At 40.7% G+C, this 13,557-nt stretch overlaps 1 protein-coding gene across 1 annotated transcript in view; it reads right to left on the reverse strand.

Moving 5' to 3' along the window:
* The window catches only part of odad2 (outer dynein arm docking complex subunit 2), a gene marked incomplete at both ends in the record, with an annotated part of 82,654 nt that overhangs the window by 16,585 nt on the left and 52,512 nt on the right, over positions 1-13,557 (reverse strand). The window contains 3 exons of the mRNA XM_084048145.1: positions 4,278-4,431; positions 7,421-7,580; positions 11,488-11,733. Coding sequence (XP_083904271.1) covers positions 4,278-4,431; positions 7,421-7,580; positions 11,488-11,733 — 560 coding nt within the window. The remainder of the gene's footprint in view (positions 1-4,277; positions 4,432-7,420; positions 7,581-11,487; positions 11,734-13,557) is intronic.

A 13,557-nucleotide genomic window follows, 5' to 3' on the forward strand; every position in this document is an offset into this window, starting at 1 on the left:
GAAGCCATTCTAATCTTAACTTTGACGTAAAAGATTTGCATGGGCAATTGTGAATGCTTTCCAATGTGACAATATATAGTTATATTAAAATTGGCTTAAATGAGGCGGGCGGCGGACCACGTTGTCACGCTCATGCCACTATGACTCAGCCATAACCATGTAAGGCGTTCCCAATGCAGCTACGCCCAAATATGGAGTGTGTTGTCTAACCTCAATGTGTCGTCAAATCAGTCAGCTCCATATATGGGCACAAAAGGGGGCATGCCCATATATGGGCATATGCTGATGACATCAGCGATGGGCCATATATGGCATACATTTATGGGCATAAAAGGGACAAGGACTGACAGATACAGATATCCGGTTGTCCAGAGCCACAGATCCAACCGCTATGCTCATATATTATGGTCATGTGTAAATATGGGACCGACCAACTTCAAACTCTGTGCACGCAGCGACAAGGACTCGAGGGAGTGCGGTGCCCGCCATCGATTGATTGATTGATTAATTATTAAATGTTTAATTAGACAAAAATGCTAAACAGCATGAGTACAGTCAAACACTAAAAGGATAACACCCAAAAATTCAATTCATCAACTAGTAGTTTGGATATCCAGTTGTCCAGAACCGCAGATCCAACCAATGTGCCCATAAATGGGCATTCCAATATATGGGCATAAAAGGGACACAGGTAGACAGACAGAAACATACTGTACATCTCCTGCACAATGGGTACAATGGGTACTCTGACAAATCCCCCGACACTATGACTCAGACATATTGGTAGGATCGGCAGTGCGAGTGCGGGTGTGAGAACGAACCTAAACCTGGGTTAAATAATGCTTGTGTACCTTTTCAAATTGTTATTTATTTACCATCCAGACCACTGCAAATAAAACTTATTTTCTAGATTAGCAACCAGCATTAAGGAGTACGATGGTCAGAACAGCAGTGGTAACACATAGTTCTCCATATGCAGATTGCAGAATGATTATACAGTACAGTATATGATAGAGATGTGCTTGTTAAACTTTAACCTTAACGAGAGTTAAAGAGAAAACAGTGAAAAGATGGGAGCGCACTAAGAACAAGGCAAGGAGGGAGGCTATGGGAGAGGGGAATTTGGATCTTTCATTTGGCTTTCCACTGTGCTTTGTCAACCCGCATCTGCGCCAAATGCTGCCAATCAAACACTGTGAGAGAAGGAGAAAACAAATAAAACCCTAATTAACTGTTTAACAAATGCCCCATGTCACTTAAAGGTGTAGTGAAATGAAAAATATGTTTTTCACACTTTTAGAGCATATCCGTGGTCATCATATGGGCATACCTAACAATAGATGCCAAAAAAAATGAAAAAAAAACATTTTTGTGTATTTTTACATCTAAAGTCCCTAAAAAGCCAATCTTAATTACTTCCTGTAAACGAAAACGTGCTGCGTGATGACATAACTCGACCTTCGTGAATATAAATGAATCTTGATTACATGCACCTGTTTGATTCCCATAGCTGCACGTTCTTCAAACACAGCTGATTTTAATTACAGAGATACTCCGTTTTGAATCTCATTGAAGATGAGTGTATTACTCATTTTAAACTTCATCTGCACACTAAAATATGTATCTGAAAACATTATAGGTTAGAAATAAGCCAGGTAGTAGCAAACGCGCTTCACTGGCCGTCTCTCTCTCACTTGTAAACAAACACTAGCCGTGTTGCCCACGGCTGAAGTGATTGAGATCCAACGTCCCATAGCCTGAAGGGATGGGACCTTCTGATTGGATTAGAGTCGTTGCGCCGACGTTTCAGGCTGAACCTTCAAAATAAAATGCCCGAAAATGTCACTTCAGTGCGTCTTTAAACATAATTATTTATTTTTAATTTAAATGTATGCCTCATTTTACAGATATACGGCATGATTTATGTCTGATTTCCAGAATAAAATTTCTATTGGCTTCAGACATCCTATCCGTGTGTGTGACTTTGGAGGACGATTTGTAAGCAAGTAAGTATTGTTTATTTTTTCTGTCTCACTTTTGTGAAAAGAAGCAGGGTTGTATTAACGGCCTTGTGGATCTGGGCCTTCATGGGGCCAGTCTATGACGTCAGTCATCTACAGCAAGATTCAACTGAATTTGATATTATTATATTACGTAATTTTGCTGGGGACCCCCTGGAACAAATAAATAAAACAGAAAAGGCAAAACATGTCACACACACACACGCACACTCACTTCTAGACCAGTGGTTCCCACACTTTTAAGCTCGAGACCGAAAAGAGAAATTAGATGTTTACCCGGGGACCCAAACCAGTAAAAATAGTAGAGCTATAAGCGCACAACACGTTTTAAACGTTTTGTTTGTCTTTTCAATATAAATCATATTTATATATTTTTTAAATGTAGTAAACGAAAAAAAAGGGGATATTTACTTGCGACCATAAAAATTGGTCCGCGACCCAAACACGGGTCCCGACCCACTGTTTGGGAAACAGTGTTCTAAACAGTTCGGCCCGTACGGCGCCACGGCATAAACATAAAATAAAATATAGCTGCAAGCAGCAATGAGCGGTTTCGAGAATAGGAGAGAGAGAGAGACAGTGAGAGAGAGAGAGAGAGAGAGAGAGAGAGAGAGAGAGAGCGAGAGCGAGAGCGAGAGAGAGAGGGAGAGGGAGAGGGAGAGGGAGAGAGAGAGAGACAGTGAGAGAGAGAGGCAGTGAGAGAGAGAGGCAGTGAGACCCAAACTGATGAAAAAGGAGTTCACACACATGACACACTTTCACGCAAATTGCTCAGAAATCCTTGGTTTAAATGTTTTTCAAACTGCTCAATATTTTTCGGAATGGAAACTAGTGAAAATAGTCGATCTACAAGCTCACAACGCGTTGCTATCTAAAAAGGTGTGAGATTGTAGATCGGCTATTTTCACAAGAAAGTATGTCATACATAAAAAACAACTACTCTCAAAAACATTTCATGTCATTGTCTAAAAATTGCAAATGTCTGAATTAACAGGGTCATGTTTTGTACAATGCAATTTAAATGTAAACTGCAATGAATGGGATTTGAACCAGGGACCTTTCGGCACATGAGGCTCACACTCTACTGGTGGAGCTATTCAATACACAGCCTTACACAGTGAGAAAGGAGAATCCAACAAAACAAAACAAAAGGGCAAATGCAGTACGTCATACATTGAAAATAACTACTTTCAAGTATGCATTTTTCGTTATCTTTAACAATTGCACATACATTCATTGATACAGTCATGTTGTGTGCAATGCAATTATAATGAAGTCTACATGAGGTGGGATTCGAACTGGCAGCCCTGTGGTTTCAAGGCAGATGATTAAGCGATCAAGCTATTGAAATCAGAAATCCTTAGTTTAAATGTTTTTCAAACTGCTCAAAATTGCAGACAATCTAAGGGCGGAGCTTACTGGTCAAAGTGATAGATATGTTCCTCATGAGTCAAGGCACATGTGTAAGCAGGTTTAACGGCTGTCGGCCAAACGAGGCATGACTTTTGCCTGTTTAAAGTTTGCATTTTCAAAAAATTGCTATTGCGCCCCCCTTTGACCAATTGGAGTAAGATTGGTTTCAGTGATACTTGGAATGACCCTCTACAATATTGCAAAGTGTCAAACAAATGTGAGTCTGCATGTATGTGTTAGGGGCAGATGAATAATTGTCATAAAACTGCAATTTTCATTGGCTTATAAAAGCTTAACGTTTTCACTTATGGAAAATCTGCTTGCTCACGTTTGTCGGCATTGGTCCAAAGTTCATGTGTAGACAGTTTCGTGCAGATTGCTCAAAAATCCCAGGAGGAGTTTGATTTTTACTGCTTTTTACTGCTTTTCATAGAATTCGAAATGGTGGGAGATCTAAAGGTCAGAGGTCAAAAGTCAAACAGTGAAAGTTGTTAGGCATGAGGAGACGCATGTGTGCATCGAAGTTTCATGGCTGTAGGTCAAACAGGGCATGAGTTGTACCTGTTCAAAGTTGGCATGTTCAATTGAGTGCTACAGCGCCACCCTTTGGCCAATGGTTGTGAGTTTCGGGTCTTGGCCGTTTGGCATAGCCCTCTACCATATTGCCGAATTTCATAAAAAGTGACCACGCGGTTAGGCCAGAACTGCCAAAAGCGGCGGAAGAAAGAAAGCCTAGTATCCCAATAAGGCTTCGAAGCCTGATAGGCTCTCGAAACCTTAATAAAACCTGTTCAACAGTTAATTGCATTCATATGCCATGTCAACATGGATGCTGAGCCGTACCGTCTGAGCAGCTGTCGTCGCTGCTGATGCTCAGCCTCTCGGCGTTGCCCTGCACGTATTTGTTGTACAGCTTGATCCGCAGCGCCCAGCTTAGGTCAGGCTGCCTCACCGTGTTCTTCAACCGCCGCCGTGCATTGGCAAACCAGTTGGAGACCTGAGGTTGTGAGTGTGAGACAGAGAGAGAGAGGGAGAGAGAGAGAGAGAGAGAAATAGCAATAGAGAGAAGGATACGGAAATAGAGAGAGAAAGAGATAGAAATAGAAAGTGAGAGAGAGAAAAAGAAATGGAGAGAGAGAGTGAAAGAGATATATAGAAACAGAGAGAGAAAGAGATAGAAATAGAAAGTGAGAGAGAGAAAAAGAAATGGAGAGAGAGAGTGAAAGAGATATATAGAAACAGAGAGACAGAAAGAGAGACAGAAAGAGACGGAAATAGTAAGAAAGCGTGTAGGAGAGAAATATATAGAGAGAGTGAACGAGATAGACAGAAAGAGAGATAGCCATAAATATATGGAAATAGAGAGAGAGTGAAAGAGAAAGAAATAGAGCGAGTGAGATAGAGACAGAGACAGAGAGAGGTGGGGAAGAGAACACATAGAAAATAGGGTCGGTTGTTACTGTTTTGATTCCAAACACCTCTACAGTACGTCCCATGACAAAATAAAGACGTCTGGTCCCTGTCCTCCATCGTCAGTCTCATTGAGAGAAACCGAGAGAGAGAGAGAGAGAGAGAGAGAGAGAGAGACACAGGGTCACATTACAGAGAAGCGAGCATACCCTGATACTGTACCCAACTCTCTGAACCCCAATGTTAAGAAACATTCCCAGACGTATTGTGTGGAAATAGTTCCTACAGAGGGAAGGGGGGGGGACAGAGAGAGAGAGGGAGAAAGAGAGAGGCAGATACAGAATGAGGGAGACATACAGAGAGAGACACACACACACACACACACACACACACACACACACACACACACACACACACACACACACACACACACACACACACACACACACACACACACACACACACACACACACACACACACACACACACACACACACACACACACACACACACACACACACACACACACACACACAGTAAGAGAGAGACAGACAGTAAGAGAAAGGGAGATAGGGGAGACAGCATTCACCCAGTCTGCAAGGCCATTCAGAAACATTTTACACCCTGCAAACCCGCCCTGCTGGATGGCCCGGCGAACGCAACGTTTCATTAACTAATGTTCCAACCGAGATGCGGGTCCCCTCCGTGCTTATTCTGGACGCGGAGAGCCTCCCTCCAATAATACATTTTTTCCAAGCGCTGTCTTCGAGAGGCAATAAAAAGGACATTTGAGCTGGCGCTCTCCTTTTCACAGGGGAAGGGACACCATTAGATGTTATACTAGAATAACTTTTCATGCTCAATAGACTTCAAGCGGCTTATGAAGGCAGAAGGGGCGGGGGGGTTACGAGACGAGACGGGACGCTCATGCTAGAGTACTTAATTTTTCCCCCCGTCCCAAGCTCTCATTTCAATATTGTGTTTCTCATTAAGAAACAAGACAGTCCCACGTCCCCTTTGTCCCCAGGCCGGAGCTGCAGCACGCGGAGCTGTGGCCGCAAGGCCGCCCCCAGTAATACATGTGGCTTGGATTGGAGCAGAGGCCAGGCCGGGCGTAGGGACAGCGTGTGCTGCTAATGAGGGCAGGAGGAAAGATGGCGGTCTATGTGCCTGAGGGAGACCGTACGAGAGAGAGAGAGGAATGATGGCACGCTTGCTCTGACGCCCGCAGATATCAAAAAAGATGTCTTGGCGGGCCAAACCAGCTCTCTTGCCCGTGGCCCGTCTGTTCTGTATGCACCATGGAGGCGGCGTCTCGCAGACAGGCCAGGAGCGTTATAGCGTGACCTGGCGGTGGTGATGTTTAGCGAGGGTGCAGGGGGCATGGCGCATACCTGTTAGCGCAAATGATCAAGCACTTCCCACTTGTTTGGGGAAAATGTGACGGGAGACGGGGTGGCTGTCTCGTCTCGCATCGTCCCAGCTCCGTTTGAACTAAACCATCCACTGAGCATGAGCTTCGACTCATTCATTCTTTGCTGGTATTATGCTGATTGATTGGTGCCGTCTGAATTTATGCGTGCAGTGTGTGTATGTGTGTGTGTGTGTGTGTGTGTGTGTGTGTGTGTGTGTGTGTGTGTGTGTGTGTGTGTGTGTGTGTGTGTGTGTGTGTGTGTGTGTGTGTGTGTGTGTGTGTGTGTGCGCGCGTGCCCGCTCACGCACACACACAGGCACCCAGGACATCATCCCAGTGTCCACTACTGCAAAGCATTCCTCCTCACTGTGCTCACCCTCACCAAAACAAACAGCTTCATTAGGACCCAAATGAGAAGCAGATTAGGTGCAGTGGCCTGAAATAGCAGCCACAGCCATCTAGGCCATATCACTGACCCTGTCAGCCAGATGATACTGTTTGTATGCAGCAGCATGTGCCAGGCAGAACATAGATATACCGGCAAACACGCACGCATGCCTGCGCACACACACTCACACACACATTCCCTTCCTGTAGCTGTGACTTGCTTAATCAGGTCATATTTTGCTCTTGGGCTTGTATAAAAACATATTGACAATTGACTTCAATGTAATAATTAAACATTAAACATATACAAGCACACACTGACCTACTCTTTTTTATGAATACTTAATAACATGAAAGTGAAAAAACCAACAACCTGTAAACAATTTATCTAAATAGCATCAACAATGCCTCAAAGTAATTATGCACAGTTGAGAAATATACAAACAATGAAAGCTGAAATATAAGTCGGAATTAAAGAAAACAAAGGGAAACTTTACAGAGAATATTAGACTTGGACTTAGATTTTACTATTTTCTTTTATTCCTCAGTCATTCAAAAAGCATTGTGTGCCACCATATTTAAATCAAACCAAAATAGACTCAATGAGATTATTATGACACAACAGATCTGGCTGAAGACAATATTTGGAAAGGGCAGGCTGCGGATGAAGATATCAGCCTGATTTATTCTTTGTTATATGACGGAGTCGCATGCTGAAAATAGCCAGTCTACAAGCTCACAACGCGTCGCGGCTCAAGTATAAATTAAGCATTACCTGGACCAAGGTCATTTGGGAGCCGAGGGCCAGCAGTATTTTCTCTGTTTTGGTGGGGTAGGGGTTGTCTCTGTGCTTGTACAGCCACTGTTTCAACGGTCGCGCCATGTCCTGCAGTGCCTGGCGCTTGTGTCGCACTTTCCCACCATTTGGACGACCCCTGGAAGAGAGGAACATGAGTTTCAGGCAAAACAACCCTAAAACCCTGTCCATTTCAGGGTAAATGTCAAATGAAATGCACATACCCTTCTAAACAACTAATAGTGAAGGCTAGAAAGTTGTTTTTTTTGCCATATTACCTGCCAGATAGACCTTATAGAAAATAGAATCAGGTAATTCATGAAACATAAAATTGAATGCCTTTATTACATGGTGCATGCATCTATAACATGGTGTAATGTGAGCTAACCACCAGCTCTGCTGTAGTTCAATTGAAGTCTGAGACAAGCACATAGCTACCTACCTCAATCTGCCTTTTATAATAACCTTTTTTGTGTACTTATTTTCTATATACTGTATAAATAGACTTTTAAATCTTGCCACCACTATAGTTAGCGACGCGCTCGCCTTCATTGTAAATACTATGATCTGCTTGCCAAACAAATATTTCAGTCTGCTAAACATTAACATTTTTGTAAAGAAATAACAGACTTAAGTTATTTTTAAAGGCCGTTAAGATCAGGTCATTTACTGAAGTTCTGTCGACCTAAACATGTTGTACAGAACCAAAGTGAACACCAAGTGTATTGGGATGTTTTCAGAATTCACACGTCAAGCCAGGGCCATGATACAGTACGTTAAATTAACATTCTTACACCGTACAATTTTCTCACCAAAAGCGCTATAATTAAGTTGAAAGACTGTGTGGAGAAATAGATGGTCGCATGTCATCTTTTCTTCGCAGCGTGTCCCACAAACCAGAAACACGTCTCAAGGAAACAAACAAACAATAACATTTATGTTTAGGGGCAATTTTCTTTTCCTTTTTTTTTAGGTTAAATAGCAAAAAACTAAAACACACACAAAAAAACACATCTACCAAGAACAATGTACTTGATCACACAAAGACACAAGGGCTCGGTGAAAATCAACAAGCTAATCTGCTCCTCAAATCATTTAAATAATTTTAGTCAGTTTCATGAGGACAGTAATTCCTGAATTCTAGCTATGCCTTTCAGACGGAAATTGTGTTCTTCTATTTAGGTCTATATGCAGCACGGAAATATCACCATAGTCTATAGATAAAAATAAATGTGTATGCCTCTTGATATTGATAGTTTTTTGTTTATTAGGCTATAAAAGATTCAAGTTTGAGCTGAGTTTTATGGATTTGATTGATTTGCATCTTAACAGCTGCAAAACACTTTGTAACCTACGTTTGCATTAAAAAAGACGAACGTCCAACATGAGGTCTTACATACATTTAACATTGTCAATGTTATTATGATTATTATCCTATAATATATATTATTATTATGATTTAGTTTCACCTGCTGCCTCCAGTGGGTGAACCTGTAGATGTCAGTATGGCTCCGCGCTGCACTTTCTCCCTCTATCGCCCCAAAAAGGCTCCTGCTGCAGATGTCACATATTTTCTCCTAACCTCAAGCCTGCCTGAGGTTCGTGTTCTACAAATATTTTCCTTGTAATCTAGATCTGCATGAACATCCTAAAGAACATTTTGACTCCCGTGTTCTGAATTCTGGCAACACGCACGTACACGCACACATTCACAGCCTACCGCCACGCACGCTTTCTAAATTTAATATTCTTCATTAGCACCGATACTCCCCCTGAGGTGGCACCTTACGGCCACCGCGTTATCCGGTATCACAGACAGACAGACAGACAGACAGACAGACACACACACACACACACAGACACACACACACGTGCGCAGACACACACACACACACACACACACACACACACACACACGTGCGCAGACACACACACACCAAGTTCAATCATTCCAAGCCGAGTTATAGCCCATAGGATGTTTGCATAAGTGGACTTACGTTTCACAGGATCCCGTTTGATTCGATGTTGTTGCACATCCGAGCAAAGGCACTACTGTATAGGCTACGCAGTCTGTAAATAGTCTAAGATAAATACGCAAATAACGCCATAACATGGTGTTTTCCTACAGCCTCTCTGGAAAAAAAAGAACAACATATAGGGTTCTATATGACTGACTAGACCACACATAGAGCTATGGGGCAAATGTAGTCCCTATTGGAAACAGATGGAGTCGACCTTCAAACAGCAACAAAGTCAGATGACCCACTTATTAATTCCAAGATCAGCCGTGAACATCAACACGCACATGAGGATGGGGAGCGTTACTTACAACAGAACAGTGCTGGAAGAAGTACTCACATTCTTTACTTAAGTAAAAGTATCAATACCGATGTAGAAATACTCTGGTACAAGTAAAAGTCTGGAATTCAAAATTTACTTGAGTAAAAGTACAAAAGTATTGGTGTCAAAATGTACTTAAAGTACCAAAAGTAGAAAGTACTCATTATGCAGAATGGCCCATTTCACAAGTTTTCAAATGTATAAAATGTATTTAAAAAATCCTTTGAAAATAGCAGATCTACAAGCTCTCAATGCACTGTGAGCTTGTAGATCTGCTATTTTCAAATGGCCTATTCAAATGTATAGGGCTGAAGTTGTTAATGTAGGCTATGTTTTGTAATAATAATCAAAATCTACAAAGTAACTAGTGACTAAAGTTTTCAAATAATTGAAGTGGAGTAAAAGTGCAATATTTGCCTCTGAGATGTAGTGGAGTAGAAGTAAAACTACAGAAAATTGGAAATACTCAAGTAAAGTAAAAAAGAATACCTCATTTTACTTAAGTACAGTACTTGAGTAAATGTACTTAGTTACTTTACCCCACTGCTTACAACATCATTTATTTATTTAGTAAATAAGATTGTGTTGCAATGATTACACTCCAAGTCTCGGCTTTGATACATTTTCCTGCATGTGTGATATCCGTATATGCCAGGCCTACTTTAATTTTGGAACATGAAACGATGTTGTTGCTAATTAATGCCATCGGAAATTCAAAACAAGTGGATATATATACGTTACTGTTACTGTAGATTGCATTGTGCGTAAAAGGCGCAATACGCACAGGTTACAAAATCACTGAGAATCTCGCAGGACCTTAATGGAAAGTAGCCTTATCTGGGTTATCCTTTTAGCATTCTTATGTATAAATCTGTTCCACCATTCTTTTTTTGCAAACTGTTAATAAAGTATTCAATCAATCAATCATTTGTGTCAGTTTCATTAAGAAAGTCATTCATGAATATCCATATCCATATCCATATCCATACAATACATTGCATTGCATGTGGATATGTAATATTCTAACTTAGGTGTATTCGCTGCACAGCTCTGATCAGAGTGCATGAAATAGTTGTGTAAGTTGTAGACCTAACTGACCTAACATATCTTTTATCTGGTGCAAGGTGACACATACCCTGTCCCAGACTGTGTCTGATGCAGTGTTTAAACTGACTTGTCCACATACATACAGTGGTGTAAAGTAACTAAGTACATTTACTCAAGTACTGCACTTAAAGTACAGCTTTGGGCATTTTTTACTTTACTGGAGTGTTTCCAATTTCCAATACTTTTACTTCTACCCCACTACATCTCAGAGGCAAATATTGTACTTTTACTCCACAACAATTATTTGAAACATAGATTTTGATTATTATTACAAAACATACATTAACCACTTCAGCCCTATACATTTCGGCCATTTGAAAATAGCCAACCTACAAGCTCACAACTTTCAACTATCTGCTATTTTCAAAATATTCGTATTTACATTTTATGCATAATGTGTAGGCTACTTTCTACTTTTGGTACTTTAAATACATTTTGATCCCAAAACTTTTGTACTTTTAGTGAATGTTAGTAAATGTTGAATTCCAGACTTTTACTTGTAACAGAGTATTTCTACATTGCAGTATTGATACTTTTACTTAAGTAAAAAAGACTGTGGGTACTTTTCCCACCACTGGTAGACTGAATAATCCACATACCCTGTCCGTCTGTGTCTGATGGCTGCATTGTCTTTGATGACCTGACTGCTGGAGAGATGAAGGTCTGGATGATGCTGCCCGTCGATGACTTCTAGATAGTTTCTGCTGCTCCTCTCGACCTCCTTGGCCTTCTGATCCTCGAACAGGACCTGATGGCTGCTCAACTTGTTGAACACAATTGTATTCATCTTTGGATAGATATAGATATTCCTTCTTGTTCTCTCTCTCTCTCTCTCTCTCTCTCTGCTGCGTACAAACGGACGGTCACAGCGCGCTCATTCAAGCTTCCAGCTGGTGTCTGTCCTGTGAAGCAAGTGGAATAAGGATGGGTTATTTCAATAGCCTCTAAACTACAACCTTTGATTGATTGATTGAATACCTTATTAATAGTTCGCAAAAAAATGTTTTATACAAGGGTTGCTGAAACGATAAACCCAAGAAAGCACTATGGCTTGTTTCCATGCATTGTGTATTCAATTCATCTTATTGATTAGAAGAGTATACTAATTGACAGAGCGCTGCAGAGTGGAGCAATCAGTGCTGTTCTAGCCTACTGATTTTATGGTCCATTAAAAGCAACTCATTTATATAAACCTCTGCAGAAAATGAGTGACATTTACTTGAATAACTTAATGTATTTATTAAATCCCCACAATGGTTCGATTCAAAGGCATAAATACAAAAATACATAAACACCGTGCACTGTTTGTAATTATTCTGTGAAAGTGTAAAATGCATCCGACAATATATATGAGGGATATATATATACACTGCATGGTCCATAAAGTGCGTAATGATGTCTGAACGCATTCCATGCCCTCGCAGGTTGCTATTATGAAATCTCAGCGTAAATAACAGAAATCTGTCTCATCCCATGCAGCAGTTTATTTTGGTTGCTCTACAGCAGTGGTTCTCTAAAAGTGGGGTCCTTGGAGGGGTTCTAGGGGGTCCCCAGCAAAAGTATAGTTAACATAGCGTCACAATCATTTGAACCACTTTATCCATTTACAAGTTGGCTATTTAAAAATATTTTTGAAATATATTTGAAAAAAAAACATTTTTTACATAAATCTCTTCTGGGGGTCCCTGGCACAAAAAAAACCTTTCCAGGTGGGGGTCCGCAGCAAAATTAATATCAATTTGTGGGTTATGAAGAAGTTTGAGAACCACTGCTCTTTCATACTCAACCATAGCTACTGTATATAAGGCTATACCATGCACGGCACAACTCTGATCTTTTTCCCTCCTTCATTTACAAGGCACATGATATAATGTAAACGGTTCCAGTGCACACTAGAAACACATCTAAGCCTATACATCATGAGTTTAACTCCAATCACGGGATCCTACACCCATTGTGATATAGGTAGCCTACTGTATAGTGCCATCGGTAACAGGATAGGTGGGCACTATATAGGGACATCTGTGCACCTCCATGTAAAATTGGCTATTTTGTCCAAAATATAAAAATATATAAATATATTTGGAGGATGTTTTAAAGTAAAGTATAAATGATTAGAACATGCTTAAACCTCCAACAATTAAGGTCTAATATTTCTACGATTGCTACACATAGTTATAAAACCTGTATATCCAGTCATTTTGGGGTATAAACAAGAATTTGTTGGATAACATTAAGTCTGATAATGTACTATGCATGTTCACATCATGTATACTTTACATTACGTTAGACACATTTTCACATATTCTCTTCTCTCTTTTTTTTTTTTTTTTACATTTTGGACAAAATTGCCAATTTGGAATCGAAGTGCCCAGATGTCCCTAGTGCCCACGTATCCTGTATCCGTGCCATCATTACGGAACAAATATAACAATGTTACTGGATAATGTTCAATAATAACCGAATAATACGATGCCTGCAGTTGGATCAAGTTATTCTAACATCGACACAAAAGTAAACTTTTTTTAATTTCTGTTAACATTAGCCAAAAAAATAGCAGATCTACAAGCTCATGCCCTGTGAGCTTGTAGATCTGCTATTTTCGGAGGGTTGGCGTAGAGGGGGAAAAGAGCAGACAACCATATCACTGGATAATGTTCAATAACAAC

This window comes from Gymnoscopelus microlampas, assembly GCF_963454915.1.
Source record: "Gymnoscopelus microlampas genome assembly, chromosome: 22".
Taxonomy (NCBI): Eukaryota; Metazoa; Chordata; class Actinopteri; order Myctophiformes; family Myctophidae; genus Gymnoscopelus; species Gymnoscopelus microlampas.